General features: G+C 34.6%; 1 protein-coding gene across 1 annotated transcript in view; it reads left to right on the top strand.

Annotated features, from left to right (window-relative positions):
• The window catches only part of DNAH6 (dynein axonemal heavy chain 6), a 174,552-nt gene that overhangs the window by 127,146 nt on the left and 27,528 nt on the right, over positions 1–19,878 (top strand). Inside the window, exons 61-67 of the mRNA XM_034410708.3 lie at positions 315–548; positions 1,741–1,876; positions 4,248–4,405; positions 5,300–5,490; positions 7,546–7,706; positions 9,601–9,689; positions 13,561–13,707. Coding sequence (XP_034266599.2) covers positions 315–548; positions 1,741–1,876; positions 4,248–4,405; positions 5,300–5,490; positions 7,546–7,706; positions 9,601–9,689; positions 13,561–13,707 — 1,116 coding nt within the window. The remainder of the gene's footprint in view (positions 1–314; positions 549–1,740; positions 1,877–4,247; positions 4,406–5,299; positions 5,491–7,545; positions 7,707–9,600; positions 9,690–13,560; positions 13,708–19,878) is intronic.

Here is a 19,878-nt window from a genome sequence, read left to right as displayed (position 1 = left end):
GGATCCTCTCAACTCTGTCATTCTATCACTTGGAGTCAGGCAACACGTAAAATTAATTAAAATTAGTTGGTCCCATGCTTTGGGCCAGTCACCATCTCTTAGTCCAACTCACCTACAGTTTTGTTGTTGTGGAAAAAATAAGAGGGGGAAGGAATATTAGGTATGTTCACCACTTCCATTTATTTATAAAAACAATAAAGGCCAGATGAAAAAGTCTTTAAAAATCTAAATTAATGTTCTGCTTCTTTTTTTTTTTAATTTCAGGATCTCACTTTCCCTATCCTCTTTAATGCCCATTTTCTTTTTCTTTGTAGCTATTTAATACAACAATTGAAACTTCTGAAAAAAATGATGTTCTGGTATTGCGATTAGCAATCCTACTTAGTCAGACTCTCTATGCAACTTACACGAATGTTTCCCGAGGCCTTTTTGAACAGCACAAACTCATCTACAGCTTCATGCTGTGCATTGAAATCATGCGGCAGAAAGAAGAACTTACAGACCTTGAATGGAATTTTTTCCTGCGTGGAGCTGCTGGTTTGGATAAGGTATTTTGGGCATGATTTTTATAATTAGTGAAATTTCAAATCTCTATTTTTGGCCATTGTAAACAAGAGGTTAGCATTCCACCTTCTAATTGAGAATTTAAAGAAAACAAAGAAAAACAAAACATCCTTATACAAATAGTTACCAATAGTTCTTGTTGTTAAGGGATAGCTTTGTGCTGTTTGTTTAATTGAATATACTTTTATTAGTCAATGACCAAAATAAAGTTTCTGCCTGTCTGTCTACCAAACACCCTTACACCTATAAGAAACAATTAATAGAGATACAACCATTCAGGATACAGCCAAGTATACTGTCAGTAAACAAGGAAAGGCCTGGGCAGTATTAGGCTGAGACATTCCTTTTCTGTAGGTATTAGCCTTCAAATCAACTTAATTTTGAAATGCCCAGAAAGGTGCTGTTCTTTTTGATGTTTTAGAGTACATAAAGGGGAAGAAACAGAAAGAGCACCAAAAATAGAAAAACTTTAAAAAAAGGATAGAGAGTCCTCAGCCAAAATATCTGCTGCTAAGCAAGGCAATTGTTAAGCGAATCATTGTGGTTGTTAAGTGAATCATGTGGTCATTAAGTAAATCTGGCTTATCCCATTGACTTTGCTTGTCGGAAGCCGACTAAGAACATTGTGAATGGCAATCATGTGATCTTGGGATGCTGTAACTGTCATAAATATGTGATGGCTGCCAAGCGCCTGAAATACTAATTACTGGGAATGTTGTGACAGTCATAAGCACAAGGAGCGATCATAAATCACTTTTTTCAATGTTGTAAATTCAGGTGATTACTAAAGGACAGAGTAGAATAGAACAGAATAGAATAGAATAGAATAGAATAGAATAGAATAGAATAGAATAGAATAGAATAGAATAGAATAGAATAGAATAGAATTCTTTTATTGGCTAAGTGTGATTGGACACACAAGGAATTTATCTTGGTGCATACACTCCAAGGAATGGTTGAAAGTCAAGGACGACCTGTATCCATACTGTTATCATTAAGCAGCTGATCAGAGATCTGAGATTAAGGATTGATCAGAAAACTAGGCAGTACAGTAATTACGTCATGCTTTGAATATTCTTCAACTGTATTCCTGTTTTATCTAATGTGTAGGCTGAATATATTCTCTATACAACTTTTGCCCATTTTGCTTTACACATCTATCATCTTTGTTAACAGGAGCGGCCTGCCAAACCTCAGATTCCATGGCTGGAAGAAAATACGTGGTTTATGTGCTGTGACTTAGAAGAAACACTTCCAAGTTTTGAGGGCATTCAAAAAGACATATTGCTCAAGCCCATTTTCATTAAACTAGGTAACATATTTCTGAAAAGAGATTGTAAAAAATGTTTATACAAGAAATGGTTTTATGCTCTTGCTGCATAAATCGGATTCCTCTGAAATAATTAAATTCCCTTTTTAAGACTGCTTACTGTGTATAATCTAATTGTATTTTGTAATGGTTAATAAGAGTTAGTTAGCTTGGTTTAATTGGTTTAGTTAGGTTGGTTGGCTGGCTAGTTAGTTAGTTAATTAGTTAGTTAGTTAGAAGATTGGGCAACCATTTGTCTGAAATGGTATAGCATTTCCTGCCTGTGCAGGGGATTGGACTAGAAGACCTCCAAGGTCCCTTCCAATTCTGTTATTCTGTTATCCTGTTAGTTAGTTACTATAAAGATCTTGTTTTCCAAACTAGACAGCATAGGTGGGAGAAGTGCTTAAAAGTGTTCTTTCTGGCTAGTTAGTTTGATCTACTCCAAACCTCTCCCAGGGGGAAGAACTATAGCCATGTAAAGCAAGTGCAGCTGCCACTTCATTTTATGTTTTAAACGTTCACATTAGAGACATTTGCATAAGATAGAACAATATCAGAAAAGCTTGCATTGGGAAATACAAATGGTAAGGAAAGTATTTTAATCATACACAACTTTGTTGTTTTTGTTTATATATTTGGGGTTTTTTAGAGACTTTTAAAAAGATAAACCTTGTGGGATTCAGTCTAGTGTTGCTGTCTGCAATGGCAGACTGCTTTTTAGTGATTCCACTGTGGGAGAGATCCATGCTAAATTTCTTTTTAAGTTCCCTAATGACAGTCTCAGCAACTAAAGCCTACTTTATCAACTGGTACTTGCATAATTGGAGCCTCTTCCTTTGTCAGCAAATACTCCCATTAAGACAGTATCCTGACTGTCTGCAAGCCATGGTTTGCAAATCAAGAGGCAACTTGGGGGATATGGAATCTCTCCTATTTTTCCATTCCACTCCATTGTTTTTATAATCTTTTAAAATGCCAGTTTCTAATAGTAATAGCTCTCACAACATCTTCCAATAAAAAGTTTTTTTAAAAAACCACAATAACATTGATACCATTCCCAAATTCTGCTTCCTTGTTCTTTTTTTTGTCATGTGTAATAGTGCTACATTTAAACTAATTATATATCACACTAATTAGAGTTGATGGCAACCAGGATTTAAAATTAGGGTTTGAAAGCATGCTAAATGAAATTAGAGTCAGATCAGGAAAAAGAACTACATGAGTAAAGCAGGCAAATTAAACATCCAGTGCATTTCCAGTGCATCCAGTGCACAGGAGACCTTTTTGGTAATATTCCATTTTTTTAGAGTACTGGTAGTGCTTGACTTACAACAGTTCGTTTAGCGACCGTTTGAAGTTACAACGGCACTGAAAAAAAGTGATTCATCACCATTTTTCACACGACCGTTGCAGCCTCCCCATGATCGTGTGATCAAAATTCAGATGCTTGGCAAATGGTTCATATTTATGACGGTTGCAGTGTCCCAGGGTCATGTGATTCCCTTTTGCGACCTTCTGACAAGCAAAGTCAATGGGGAAGTCCGATTCACTTAACAACCGTGTTACTAATTTAACAACTGCAGTGATTCACTTAACAACTGTGGCAAAAAAGGTCACAAAATGGGGCAAAATTCACTTAACAAATTTCTCACTTAGCAACATAAATTTTGGACTCAATTGTGGTCCTAAATCGAGGACTACCTGTAAAGGGAATACCCTTCCATTAGAATTAAGATTTTCTTCATCTTTTCCAATATTGCAGAAACTTTGGGAGACCCAACTTTTCTAAAGAGCATTTGATTAGTTTGTTATTTTAATTTACTTTCATTTGAATTAATTTTATGGGTTTAATTGTTTTATTTATCTTTTTCTGATTTATTTAATTTATTTTTATAAATTGTATGTTAACTTCAGTTTATTATTGGTTGTTCTAATTTCTTTATATTGACACGTATGTCTTAACTACATGTAAGTTTTATCAACCAATGTGTATCTGTATTGATTCCCAATGACTGATTCTCAATAGAATGACTGATTAAATAATAATAATAATTAAATTAAATTAAATTAAGTTAAATAATTAAATTAAATTAAATTAATTAATTAAATTAAATTAAATTAAATTAAATTAAATTAAATTAAATTAAATTAAATTAAATTAAATTAAATTAAATTAAATTAAATTAAATTAAATTAAATTAAATATGGGATATACACTTACTACCACATGATCTCCAAAGAGATATCATTATGGCCATATTGTTTAAAAGATCCATATTTTTAATGATCTGTGTGGAGATAGAATTAGATATATTCTAATACCATATCAACCCCATTGTGAAAATGACTTGAAACTATTACAATTTTTTAGGACAACTTGATATTCGTATCAATCCAGAAGAGTGGGAAGGCTATAAGTCTGACGTTGACGAAAAGAAAAAAAAAGATGACAAACCATACATTCCCTGGGATAGTAGGCTGACCATGTTTCAGAAATTAGTTATAGTGAAATGTTTTGTGGAAGAGAAGGTAAGTTTTCTATTGAGAATTTAAGGCATTGTTGCTATTTTAGTAGTGTCCTTTCAGGAATGCAGGAAGAAAAGCTACTCTCCTTCATTCCCAATAAGATGTTAGTGGTTTAGACTCAACATTCTTAAACTTTTTGTCCCTGGATCCCTTGAAGAATCTAGTGAAACTCATGGATGCCTTCTCAGAAAATTATATATTAAAAATAAATATATACACATAGATTGGGTTGAAATGAAATGCAATGCAAAAAATCATGACTTGACTTTGATTGATTTTTTTTAACTGTCATAACTGAACGGTTGCTAAACAAGGCAGTCAGTAAGAGAGGACTACCTGTAGTTTATAATAAAATATAGCTAGTCTTCAACTTGCAACAGTTCATTTGGTGACCATTCAAAGTGACAATTGCACTGAAAAAAGTGATTTATGACCATTTTTCACACTGCAGAATCCCAGTGGTCATGTGATCAAATTTCAGACACTTGGCAACTGACTCATAATTATGAGGGTTGCAGTGTCTCAGGGTCATGTGATCCCCTTCTGCAACCTTCTGACAAGCAAAGTTAACAGGGAAGCCAGATTCACTTAACAACCATGTTACTAACTTAACAACTGCATTGATTCACTTAACAACTGTGGCAAGAACAGTCGTAAAATGGGGCAAAATTCACTTAACAAATATCTCACTTAGCAACAGAAATTTGGGGCTCAATTGTGGTCATAAGGTGAGGAGTTCCTGTATACTCAAATAAGTAACCGATTTAACTTTATATGAATAGTATTCAAAAATAAATGCAATTATTGTTCCACTATTTTTATTCATACTGGAACCAGATGTACTTGCGTACCCCTTATGCTGTTGTGCTAGCAAATTAACTGTGTTGCTATTTCTAGATTGTATCAGCACTTACCGAGTTTGTAATGGAGAATCTTGGGAAGCAATTCATTGAGAATCCTCCAGTTGATCTGGCAACTCTTTACCAAGATATGTCTCCTGCCACACCGCTGGTGTTCATTTTAAGTACAGGCTCTGACCCCATGGGAGCTTTCCAAAGATTTGCAAAAGAGCGAGATTATTCAGAACGGTATAGATTGTCATTCTGTATTCTATATGACACATAATACCATTTAAATGTAAAACTATGCATTCTTTTCATTTGACTATTCAAGATGGTGTATTAAGAATTTTTTTTTAAAAAAATGGGATTATATACATGCATGATAAACTTCTTGAAAAAGGCTGCCTTGCAAAATATAAGAAAAGATGCCAAATATCCCCAGGTTATGTAGTTTTTAGCAGCACTATGCCCCATTTAAATGGTCTACATTTAATTCTCGTTCTGGAGTCTTCCATTTTCCTTCCTAATAAGTAGTATGCTGTCACTAGTGACAACATTTAGTTCTGATTGGATTCATTAATGAGAACTGTTGCCTCAATAAGAAGGAAAAAAATATTTTGTTTTTGACATCTGTCTTGCCTGTTTTGAAGTTGGATGAATCAGACGTGACATTTTAATGCTGATAATTTTTTTAAAAAAGCTGCCAAAACCTCAAGCAGTGATACATTTAATGTTTTAGTTCTCTATTTTTAAAAATATAAGAAAGGAGACCATGTGAAGAAAAAATAGAGCAGTAATAATTAAACTTTGCCTGTACTTATTAATACTATGCTAAATATTCATATGTCGTAATTTGGCCACTGGCTGACAGTATTTAGCTGCTCTATTCTGGCTTCAGTTCCAGCCAAGTAAACTGTCAAATTAGATTCGTATGCATTAAAGATATATTTGCTCCTCTGGACATTTTGAGTCTCGTGCTCTTCCCTAATGTGATGCCAAACTAGAGATCTTTTATGAACAGTATAAAAATGTTCACAAACATTTGTCCCCTGCTTTGGTTTATCTGGCATGCATATGACTAAATCTGATATATAATTTAAAAAACTGCTCATCTATCTCACAAAGGGGTACACAAGGGAAAATTAATTTTTTCCTTAGTCATTTGTAGAATAGAAATAGTAGCATGTATTCATAGCTCCAACAATATTGAGCTCTCAAGAATTTTATTGGAAAAAAAATGACCCACAATAGTTGGACACATATTCAAAGAGAGAGGTGCTGCTGTTACTGAAACAAAGCAAAGCAAGCCAATGACAATCCATCAGGCAGATGATAAGCCTTTGCTTTTTGCTGTTTGAATAGGACTGTCAAATAGTCAGGATTTCAAATATGATTATTTGTTTCAGAGGCTGGTACCACTTCTAGAACTAAAAGAGGAGACCCTTTTGCACTTCATTGGTTTCAAAGAGTGATTGAGGGCAGACATACCTTTTTTGGGTCATGCCTAAAAGCTTTGATATGTTACCATTTTTCTTAGGACAAAGACTTCATGGAACTTTCAAAATAAGTTTTTATTGCCTTCACTTTGAGCTTTGCAACTTTCAGGTTTCACAGGGAGATGGTGTGAGTTATACAACTGATTCATGTCAGCTGTATTTGAGAAGGTCTAGCCCGGGGGTGTCAAACTCACAGCATCACGTTGTCGTCACGTGACATATCATGACTTTTTCCCCCCTTCGCTAAAACGGGTGGGACTGGCCACCGTGTGATGCATCCAGCCCATGGGCCACAAGTTTGACACCCCTGGTCTAGCCTGAGGATTTTCCACCGTTTCAAAAATACATAGCTGTTCCTACTGGTTGAGGCACCTGTACAAAAAGGCTTGTTAATCATTTTAAAATGATTAACTGCATTAATATCAAACATTTTATCAAACATTTCTTCTTATATTTTTAATGAGGCATGTAGAAATGTTTTAAATAAATACAATAAAAGAAATAAATGAATAAAGAGAGCAGGTAACGTGAACTCTGAGTGTGGGATGTATTCAGTATCAAGTAATAAAACTGCTTTTCAGAAGATGCATACTGTAGTCCAGATTCATAATAACGTAGCATACAAAACATCCTGTATTGATTTCAGTGGATAAATAAATGATTGCTCAGTTTATGTGAAAGTTGAATTATTTTTATGTTTAGATGTAAATAATTGATCCTGCTAATCACTAAGCATCTAGAATATTTAAATAATGTATTTCAGATATGTATAATATGAATACTAACAAAATGCATTGATTTTCAGAGTGCAATCAATCTCCTTAGGACAAGGACAAGGACCTATTGCTGAAAGAATGATTAAGGATGCACTGAGAACAGGAAACTGGATATTTCTTCAGAATTGCCATTTAGCTGTTTCATGGATGTTACCAATGGAAGAGCTCATAAAAACATTTACAGAGCCAGGTAAGTATTTTAAAATTATTTTTCTTTCTCAGGAATGTTTCATCTGAAAGAATTCAAAGTTGATTCAGAATTTAAACTACGGGGCCATGTTGGAGGTTGGGGGTAGATTGTAACATTTAAAAGAAAGGTTGGTGAAAGGTTGGTGATCTTCTGAATATTTCAATCCTATAATTTAATAGCTACAACGTTTCTATGGGTATTTTACTTTTCTACTGAAGTTCTTGAGATTGAAACATTCCTGACAGAAGGTTTTACATACCTCTTATTTTTAATGGTTATCGCTTTTTTCACAAACATTATCTCAGTTATTCTTGCAATAACCTCGTAAAATGGAACCTGATTATTATTCCCATATTGCTGAACAGTTGCTGAAAAAAAATGGGTTGGCTGTAGGCTCTTGGCAATAGAAGACAAGACTTGAATCATGGGATTTCATTTCTTGGTTCATTTTCTATTGAATAAACTAAACAGAATAGACAATTATAATGTCCAGAAGAAGAATGGAATGATGCTGCCTTGAATGTTTATGGGAAAGATGGGATAGAAATCTAACAAATAAATAAAAATTCAAAAATAATCACTAGGAAAATTTTAAATTATTTGGAAAGGAATATGAGGGAAAGGGTGGGAATCCTCATTCCTTTTTGCAGCAATAGTTTATTTTCCCCCCAATCTATTTATGTCAATAGATTTATATTATGTTGAGTTTAACCTTTAACCTCTGTCCTACACAGTCTTGATTTCTTTGTGTTCTAATTGAAAGAAACAGTTGTATCTCTTTGGGTCTATGATAAAAATGTTTCACCCATGTACAGGTAGTCCTTGACTTAAAACCAGTTGGTTAGCTACCATTCAAAGTTACAATGGGCACCCCCAAAAGGTACTTATGACCCAATATCTCTGGGCCACTGCCACCTAGTCATATGACTGCGTTTTCAACGCTTGGCAACTGACATACACATCTACATCATTGTAGCAACCCAGGGCTACATGATTGCAATTTACAATATTTTTGCCAGAAACATGGCATTTACTTCCAGTTTCAGGGGAAAAAACTGCTTAAAGACTGCAAGATTCAGTTAATTTAAGAACTACCTATATTGTAGATGAAAATGTATTCTTTGTTCAGTGGTGGGATTCAAGTAATTTAACAACTGGTTCTCTGCCCTAATGATTTCTTCCAACAACCAGTTTGCCAAACTGCTCAGAAAGTTAACAACCGGTTCTCCTGAAGTGTTGCGAACTGGCTGAATCCCACCACTGGCTTTGTTGCTTTGCCACCTTTCAGAAATATATACAGTTTATGTTCATCACAGAAACTTAGGTCACATTCAGCACGAAAAATTTAGAATTATTAGTTTTCATATTGCTTCCTGTGTTTAATTTTTATTTAATAGAATCTGCTGAAAAGTGAGGAATAGTAATTGGTGAGCAATGGTCATAATAGTTTAAAATGCATTTTGTTTTGGGAACTGGCCTGTTGACCAATTTTTCCTTCACAGCTAGAAAACTCAGATTTTTGATGAATTCAGCATTCCAAAAGGGAACATGAAGGAAGAAAGATCTTTGATTATCTTCTTTCTCTCTCAAAACTTTTATTAAAGGATTTATATACCAGCTGAAGGAGGGAATTTAGGTGTGGGAATGTGAACCTTCTCATAGAAATCTTGCTTTGGCTCTTGCAAATCTTACATTTTCCCAATATTTTTTTTTAAAAAGAGCCCTGAAACCTGGTCAGGGTTCACAGAAATTGTAACATTCCCCCTTTGCTCTGATAGTGGAGTAGTCTCAGAGACCAGGGAATGAAATAAAAGGCATCTTATGGTTTCTGGTTTCACTATATTAGAAATGTCTTGTTTTATCATACGTATTATTAAAAATTCTATATTTTCAGGTGCTACTATCCATGAAAGCTTTCGACTCTATTTGAGTTCCATGCCATGTACTACTTTCCCTGTTACTGTCCTTCAGAATTCTGTCAAGGTAGGGCTGATTTTTAAAAAAAATTAAAATGGAAAATACAGTTGCAGAGTAAATTATTTTCAGCATACAGAACAAATTGAATTCACTGCAGCTGCAATTATCTGTTTCTGAAATTGCTTCCTCTCTAAAAAAAAAAAATGAGCAGCATAAAAAAAAATGAGCATAAAAAAAAGCCCCAATACCCTAATTGTTAGAACTTCCTTTGTTCCATCTAATTGTTTTTAAGTAACAAATTAACATCAAAATCCAAAAGAGATTCTGTAGGAATTTATAACCTAAATAATGATGGAACACCACAGTGAGTGGAAAAGAGGACCTAAAGGGGCATGATGAAGTGCAAGAAGTTATATAAATGCAATTACATTATTTAATTTATATTAAATTTTCATTTCAGTTGGTGAAGACTAGGCAAGTTTTATTAAAAAAAGATTATGTTCTGCAATATTCAAAGCAGATATACTTCAGAACGAGGCACAAAACAGCCACTGGTAGCATTATCTTTTTTGTTTTAATTTTTTCTTTTATCCGTTTTTTCCATGATAACTGTTTCTCTGACTTGGATTCTCAAATTGGTTAGTGTCCATCAACTTAAAATCCCGTCAACGAAAGAGCTGCTGCTCAAATCCATTAAAAATAGTCCCAAGATTTCTGTATAATTGATTGCTTTTGCACATGCAGTGGTTGTTTTATTATGTTTTACATGAAATATTATTTCCATGAATAAAATGTTTAGGCTCATCCAAGGCTGCAGTGCATCAAATCTGATAAAAAAATATTAAATTGTGATGGAAATAACTCAAGCCCTCTTCAGATTCAATAACTGCAGGGTTATTCCATGAACATTGTTGTTTCCATACTGTAAAGCACCCTAAGTTTAATTATCAACTGCTTTATGAACTATGAAGTTCCATTTTCTAAAAATGGCAAACACTGCCCCTGATGCCACTATTACCTGTCCTGAGGGCAAAGCCTACAAATGAATGAAGTTTTCATCTGCATGGTCCAAAAAGGTTTGTCAACAATGTAATATGAGACTGGCTGCCTTAACAGAATACACCCCTTGGTCTTGGGTTGGTATTGATAAATGACAGCTCTATCTGTAGTAAGGCCTTATCATTGCATAGTACAGTTATGTAATGAACAGACATGGCATGTATAAAATTATCGAAAACATGGTTAGAGGTGTAAAAAAGATATAATTCTGTTTTGGGTGTGGGATATTTTGGCAGCCTACACAGCAAAATCAGAAAAAATGGGGGGGGGGCAGATCCTACAGGAGACCACGTCAATGATGAATTGTGCACCTTCTCATGGTGCCTGAATGTATAATCTTTCTTTGAGACTATACTGTAAAAACAAGCTAGAGCTTTCATTAGTGTGTGATCCAGCCTGCTGGCCATCCTACATGTCACTGTCGGAAGGGTGGTGCCAGGCTGGTTCCTTGTAGTGCTGTGGACTTGAACTTTTGTTCCCATTGGAACAAAAGGTATGCAATCTAAAAATGGAGCACAGTGCGCTACAGTCAGTTCGCTGTCAGGTTTGTTTGCCATCAATAAACTCTGCAAAGGCAGTAGACAAATTAAGATGGCCTGCCCTTGGCAGCTGATAGATCTGAATGCTTTCCTGGCACCATATGGGGATTTACTCAGTGTCTAGCACCTGGTATCCTATTGGAATGGGGAGACAGACATTGTGCGGAACATGATTGCTTTTGAGCATCCTCACTTTGGTTACAGATCCTTGAATGGTTTTTAGTTTCTTACAAAGAAATCCCAGGAAATCAAGATGTAAAGAGATGCCTACAGGGCTCGTTTAAAAGACAACAAATAAAAAAATATAAATGACAAATACAAGACCATGTTTAATTACTTATTTGTTTGTTTATTAAATTTACTTGCCTCCCATCTTGTATCAAAACAACTCTGGGCGACTTATAGCATAAAAACACTAAAATCGTAACAGATATTTCTATATCTGTATATTTCTAAAATAGTAAAAATAGAAACCACAATCAAAATTAAATTTTAGTTATTAGATGGGAAGGAAGGGAACAAGACACACGAGAGGGAGGTGGGATTTCCTCTTAATTCATCAATCAGCTCCAGTGTGATGCTCCCCTATTGAGGTCCCAAATCATCTGGCAAAGCCAGGTTTTCAGGCTCTTGTGGAAGATCAGAAGAGTGGGAGCCAATCTCACCTTAGGAGGTAAGATGTTTCTAAGTGCAGGAGCCACGGCAGAGATGGCCCTTCTCATGGACCTGGCCAGCTAGAATTGCTTGACCGCAGCATGCTTCTGCCGGTACAGGTAGGGTGGGCCAGTCCCAGTTGGGTGAGACGGTTCCTTGAGTAATTCCATATGTGCAGACTGTAAGACACTTTGGTATGCCATAACAAGTAAATACTTTCACACTTAGTATTAAAAACAAACTGATTTTTTTTTTAAAAAAATTAAAAATCCTGCTTTGGCAATCAGTCATTTGAAATACAGGCCACATGTTCTTCTGCCTGTTCCATAACAAAGTCAAAATGCCGATATTTATTCCCCATTTATTGAAAACAAAGCTAGTTTGTGGGTTATTTTATCTATGCCAGAGATGGCCACTCTTTTTTGACCTGAGCAACTCATAACTCAATCCTCACAGTCTGGGGAGGCATCAGCAGATCTTTGAGGATTTTAAAAGGCTGAGAATGTGAGCACTTCACTTCCCAGAAGTGTTAACTTCTCATTACCATTCATATTTTCATTACCATTCTGTTCAGTACAGCAGTAGCACCTCTGAAATTTGGAATACATTCTCCAATTCTGTTCTAGATCAGATATCACTCCAGATCACCTCCTCAAAAGGAAAGAAATGTTTCACTGGCCACAATGAATATCGGTACAAATAATCATTTAGCCTTCTTCAAAAATATGGGGAATCTCTGCCCTGAAAATGATTTTAACTTCCATTAAATCTTCCACTTCCACTGATTTTACTAATTGTATCTCTGATTAAAATGCTTTCTACCCACAAAACAGATTTATATCAGACAAGTATCTCAAATGGTACAGGTAGTCCTCGACTTACAACAGTTCATTTAGTGACCATTCCAAGTTACCGTGGCATTGAAAAATGTGACCTATGACCATTTTTTACAGTTATGACATTTGCAGCATCCCCATGATCAGATGCTTGGCAACTGGTTCATATTTATGACTGTTGCTGTGTCCCAAGGTCATGTGATCACTTTTTGCAACCTTCTGACAAGGTCAACTGGGGAAGCCAGATTCACTTAACAACTGGGTTACCAACTTATCAACTGCAACAATTCACTTAACAACTGTGACAAGAAAAGTCATAAAATGGGGCAAAACAGATGTCTCACTTAACAACAGAAATTTTGAGCTCAATTGTCATAAGTTGAGAACTAACTATTTGAAAATGATAAAAACAACTTTATTGTATGAGTTCTAACTACAATTGCTCCATATTTATCATTTATGTAAGCAGATTCATTTTTACCTGCCTTACATATCCTTACTTTCTGAAGCTTTTCATTTCTGTATGCAACTTTGGATAAGTAATCTCATATATTAACTTGGTTAAAAGCTGAGAGTTTTCCTCTGACTAGAAAATGCCATTTGCATACAGATAGCTACTAATTCATGCATTAACTTGACAACACAGTGCACAACTGGAAAACCTAGTCCTGTAGCTGTGCAAATGATTAAATGCAATGAGGCATGATGTGTGTGAATTACCGCTGCTTCATAGCTATTTCATATTACATAATTTTATAGAAGCATCATAGGAATACTATCTGGAAGTTGTTAACATATATATTTGAAAATCAATTTGATACATGTGTGTACATATATTTTTCCATTCAGGTAACAAATGAACCCCCTAAAGGTCTACGGGCAAACATCAGAAGAGCCTTCACAGAAATGACTCCCACGTTTTTTGAGGAAAATATCTTGGGCAAAATCTGGAGAAAAATCATTTTTGGCATTTGCTTTTTTCATGCAATTATTCAGGTATCTCCTATTCTAAGAATATATTAAGTAATAATTAATAGTGATCATCCGTGTATGTTGTAGTAATGAGATATTTTTAATAGGCATATTAATATCAAGGATGTGCAAAACTTAAGGTTTTACTCCTGGAGCATTCTTCAAAATGTTCCTTTTATTCTCTCTGAAAACACATTGAATCAGTCAGTCTGGAAGTGAATTGACTGTTTCTTGAAATAAATCTTCAAGGATTGTAAGTTATTTGTGGTTTCTGGACACAGTCCTAACCTCTCTAGTTCTGGACTATTAAACCCCACAAACAGATAAATCACCTTCAGAATGGCCAGATAGTTTCAGATTCATAATTCCATTCTGAGGAATGGGTCACACAGGTAATTAACACTCGTATATTAGTTCAGAACAGCAGTGTTCATGAAGCCTACTCTATTCATTTTATTTACATCAAAAATTTATCGGTAATCTTTCTGCAAAACTCAAAGTTCTGGTAACATTCCTCTGAGTTGTAGCCTTTGTGTTGCATGCAACCTTCATCATAATTTTAAAAACAGCCTGCAAATGATCAGTTCAGATCACTGGTGAAAGCAAACTGTACTTCCGCTGCAGCACACAGCTTTTAAAAGAGAGGAAATAGTATCAGGTGCATTCTTTTATTGAAGCACAAATTGTTTTTATATGATATCAGAGGCAGCAGAAGCAAAAGCCTTAAAGGCGTGAGTGGGCAGACCCTCAATACAGAGTTTGCTTACCAACATCTTCCTTATGTCGTAATGTTTCTGTAGTTGTGGTAACAATCTTTTTTCCTTGGGAATGTGGCTTTGAGGCAAAGGTAATTTGCTTTGCTAATGTCTTCTTATTTACTTCATAAGATTATCATCATATCAAACTTCCAGTAAAATCTTAGTCAACCTAAACATGTTTTCAGTTAAAGAAAATTTAAGATATCAAGTATCTATTGGAGTGGAAGATTTGCATTCCTGTTGTTGCATTCAGAAACATTTTGATTTAATTTCATCCAATCCAATTTATTGCTATAAAAGAAAGAAAATATACTCTGTAAATATTTATGCAACAATTTGTTCATCTCAGTTGAACTTTCTTCTCCATTCCATTTTGCTTCAAATTCTCTTAGCTGTTTGTGACAAAACTAAGCATAAAGAATGTTGGAAGACACCAAAAGAAGAATCCAAGTTTCTCATAGTAAAATATAATATTTATAATATCTGCAGATTGTTAATATTGTGCAATGAAATATTATAGACATTTATGGAATAGAAATCCAGGCCTATTCAGAAGCTTTTTTTGTATTGAGTTACTGCCCATATTTAATGAAGGGACACATTTTAAATTCTAAATACAAATATTGATGAAATACTGAGTTCAAACTGAAATCACAAACTGATTTCAGTGGAATTCAGATATACCTCAGTTTCTCTGATCTTACCCGCTGATTATAAAATGAAAATAATTATCTCTAATTTTGGAAATAGAATCCTTTCTCTCCTCCTTAAGATTAGAAAAGAAAAATAGTGTATAATTCCTGATTTCAACTTGGGTATGATCCATGTGCTGGAAATGAGCCAGCCAGTGTTGAATATAAGTATAGCAGTTGATTGAACTTGAACGGGGAGATCTGGATTTAAATCTGCTGTGCAACCATAGTGTGTCTTTGGATCAGCAATTCTCTTTTAGTCATAAGAGTTGTTGCAGAAAACAGGTCTCATCCATATAGGCTGGACATTAAAGGAAAAATTTAGCCATTAATTTGGCCTTGGCCTTGGTGATTATATGGACAATTGCCTGCCATCTTGACCTGCATATGTGCATAGCTCTCCCAAAGACATTTGAGTAATTCAAGTCATTTCCCTACCTTACATATTGTTTTCCCATTCTGCTCCACTCAGTCTTGCCAAGCATATTAATTTATGCAGATCACTATTTGCTCACGAATCATGCATATTTATTTTGAGTTTCTCCTTACTGATCAATAGAGTAATCAGTCTTTATATGTTCAGGAACGATTTCTACATCCAGCTTTCACCTCTATGTTTCCACAAAAAGACCCATTTTTAACCATTCTAACTTTAAGTGTTGGAAAGATATTTCTAGTTTGTCATTTTATTTCTCCCTAGATAAATTTCCTCTTCACTTTTTCAGCACATGATCTTACGTGCTCTTGTGCTCAAGAACATCAGTCTATCTACTGGTTTCTTTTCTTTACTATGGACTGTTTAAATCTTGTTTTTGACATTAATATTTGAATATTTAACAAAGATTTTTCACTTCACATTTTCAATTTCATAATGAACTTTTTCAAATTCTGTATTTTAATTTTATTTCATCTAATAATTCTTTAGTTGTTTGATTCCAAGTATCATCCCTTCTAATCCTATCATTCACTGAATATATTTTTTGAATTAGTTAAACAAATCAGGAACAAAATGCATCTTTAGCTCACTTTCTTCTCTTTTCTGAACTGGTGTTTCTTCAAATTCAGTTCCTACAGAAGCTTCTTCTTTTTTTTTTTTTGCAAAATATTTTTTATTTTTTCCAACATAACGCATAAAATGCATCTCTTTCGAGAGCGAAGTCTCGATCCGGTCATGAATAGGTACAATTGCTTACATTTTGAAAAAGCTGCATTCACAATTTCCCATTATATCTTTTAAAATTCAAAGTCAAAACATAGAAAAATTTTTAGTCATAAACTCTAATATCTTGATCAGAACCATTCTATTATATCACCACCAATTTAATTTCCAGGTACACATTTAATTCATTATTATGCTCATTTATAAATTCAATTATCTCTGGTTCTTTTCCAAGCTCTCTTCATTACACCTTTTAACATCAATATTAAAACATTAAAAAAAGAAAAAATATATTCTAATCTCTTAGTCTAATTATTTATCTTACAATTTCTAACCACACATCGTAATTTCAACTTAGATACAGCTCTATTTTTTATTTCAATTAATAAATCAAAATTCAATCCATATTTCTTAATCTCTTGACACCTTCTTCAGTTCTTTAAACCTTAAAGCTTTATCAATTTGCCTTTAGTTTTGCATATTTCATATTCTCAAATTTATCTCAAAATCCATATCCTCCTTCCTATCTCCTCCTATTATTGGCTGATTTCCAGCATATTATAGTTTGGCTGATTAACAGCATATCCTCTTCCATACCTCCAGCTTTGTTTGGCTGATTTCCAGCATGCTTTATTTTGGCTGATTTCCAGCATAGTCACCTCCATACCTCCACCCATTGTTGGCTAGTTTCCAACAAATTGTATTTTGGCTGATTTCCAGCATAGTCTCCTCCGAACCTCCCATTATTATTTGGCTGATTTCCAGCATGTTTTGTTTTGGCTGATTTCCAGCATATTCTCCTCCAAGTCTCTTTCTCTTATTTGGCTGGTGTTACCAGCATATTTTCCTCCACGCCTACATCTGTTGTTTTAGCTATTTCATTTTAACTAGTTCACATATTACATAATTTTTTTTTTCAGATACCACAATTTGGCTTAGCATAAATTTTAACAAATATTTTCTCATATATTTTAAGATCATCTACTTCATATTTATTTTAAATTTCAAAAATTCATTTAAGCGTTTAGAACATTTAGAAAAATCATATTCTCATTCATTCATTCATTTATAGTCTTATTTCATAACCAAATACATATGTTATATAATCTAATTTAAAAGGAATGGAAATAAAAGGTGAAAGAGAGAAAGAAAACAAAACAAAAACAAAGAAGGAGAAAAGAGGGAAAGTAGAAATAAAAAAGAAAAGAAAAAGTATCAAGAAAAGAAAGAAAATCAAAAAGGTAGCAAAGGGAAACAAAAAAAAGGTATATCTCATATCAATATTCAAACTTCAAATATGCATTAAGCATTACATTTCCATTTTAATCAAACTATGTTGTTTTGCTTAACTTGCAATCTACTATAAATCTTTTCATCTTTTCAATCTGTCCAAAATTGTTCTTTTTCAATTTCAATATTATCAATGTTAAAAATTCTATAAAGTTTAGTTCTTTTATATCATTCCATATATAAAATCATCATCTCTTCTTTTAGTGCCACGCCTTTTTTCCTTTTCTTTTTTTTTTTATTGCAAAAGTTTTACAATTACATTTTCACCCCTTTTTTCACCCCCCTCCCCAAACTTCCCATCCTCCCTAACCCTCCCTAACCCTCCCCCCCCAGACTTCCCTATTATGTACTCATAACTAATAACACTGATATATAAGCTTGAACCCATCCCTCCCCCTGTATAATTTTTCCTCTTTATCTCTTTACATTAAAATATTTCTAATACATTATTTTCAAATAAAAGCTATTTGATACTTTCTAGTTTGGTATTTGTTCTGAACATATTCTATCCACCTTTTCCATTCCCATTCATAAGTCTCTTGTGAACAGTCTTTTAAATATGCTGAAATCTTCGCCATCTCTGCAAAACTAGCCATCTTCAAAGTCCATTCCTCGATAGTGGGCAAAGCTTCATTCTTCCAATATTTACCTATCAACAATCTTGCTGCTGTTATCATATACAATATCAGTTTTATTTCACCCCGTGTAAAACCCTTAACTATACCCAATAAAAACAACTGTGGAGAAAATTGAATTTTTTTCCTCAAAACATTCTGCATGACCCACCAAATTTTTATCCAAAAAGCCTTAACTTTCCTGCAGGTCCACCAAACATGATAATACGTAGCATCTAAACATTCACATCTCCAACATTTTGGCTGAACATTAGAACAGTCCAAGCAGGAATTAGAAGTAGTGCAAGGTGCAGAAGGAGGTTTTCTGAGTGAGCCCTTGTTTGATTCTTCTCCAATTTTGGACTTGATTCAGTTGACTGAAGTTAAAGATCAACGTATAACTAGAGCCTTTTTTCCTTTTCTTGATGCGCCTGGTAGTTCAGTTATAGTTATTCCATTTTATTTCTTTTTTCTTTCCATCAATAAAGCTTCCAATAGACAGACTGAGTATCCCCAGAGTCAAAGCTCCTTATTTGTTGCCAAAGTAATCCAGTTAAAATAACAAGACACTTAGTATCTCTTCCAAGCTGCTAACAATCTGCAATTATACTTTCACTTCTTCACAGTCTCCATTTTGTGTATTGCAAGGCTATCCGCTTGTCTTTTCCCTTTGTTTTAAAAAAGTCCTGTTTATCACCTCTTTCCTTTTTCTCTCTTCCAAAAATAATCCATTCCCATTTAAAAAAAGAAAAAAGAACAGTTTTCAAAATTTATAACTTTTTAAAAAGGCAATCATTCCAAATAAGCAATAAAATCCATAATCCTTTGGTGGGTCTTTCTGTTTTAAAAAGTATTTTGCAAATCTTCTTGCCCCAATACTCCGTAGCTGCTAATTAAGGCTAGTGCACATTTATCAATATCCACAGTTTAAACGCTGTTCCCGCCTGGGTTTGGTCTTACTTACCTGGCTTCCGAACACCTCGCTCTCACTTTTTGTTCTTCCTCCAGCGCAATGCTTTCTCTGGTTGGCCCGGGCTTCGAGGCAGTCACCATGACTGGCGCTCCCCCGTCGCCAGCTCAGAGGGCTTCCTCCGGCCTTGAGGAACTTGCCCGTTCCTCTCGGCCGTCTAAAAGGTCCCTCTCTCTTCCCCTGTCCCTGCAGGACAGGGTAGGTCCGCAGACCTGCCAGCAGCAGTTCGCCAGTCGGGGTTTTCGCGGGGCTCGTAAGAGCCCTGCCATTTCCCCAATTGAATTGCCCAGCGCCAACCGGAAGTCCAGTTCCTACAGAAGCGTCTTGTTCATTGTAAACATTCCTTAAAAACAATTAGTTTCATTGCTTATTCTAGAATGTGCCTGTGTATTTGATATTTTTTTGTTCATGTTTGGCTCTCTCGTTTTTGTAAGATTTTAAGCAACCCTGTTTATGTGAAGGAGTGCTTCAGTAATTTGCTTATTATTGGATTAATTATTCTGTCTATTTCCAATCTCTATGCCATATTTTCTTGTTCCATATTAGTTGGTATAAAGCTCTTAATTTTAAGTGTAAAGCTAAAGCTAAAGCTTTAAATAGTTCATTTCTGTGCCTTGTACTTTTCTATTTGACAGCTAGTCTATTGTCTATTGTACCTCACTCTCTAGTGGAATCAGTCCTTGAATATATGTCCTCTCTATAAATGTATCTG

This window comes from Pantherophis guttatus, chromosome 2 (assembly GCF_059756535.1).
Source record: "Pantherophis guttatus breed Tessera chromosome 2, ASM5975653v1, whole genome shotgun sequence".
NCBI classification, from domain to species: domain Eukaryota; kingdom Metazoa; phylum Chordata; class Lepidosauria; order Squamata; family Colubridae; genus Pantherophis; species Pantherophis guttatus.
The sequence above is the reverse complement of the archived record's forward strand: the minus strand, read 5'-3'. Positions and strand labels throughout refer to the sequence as shown.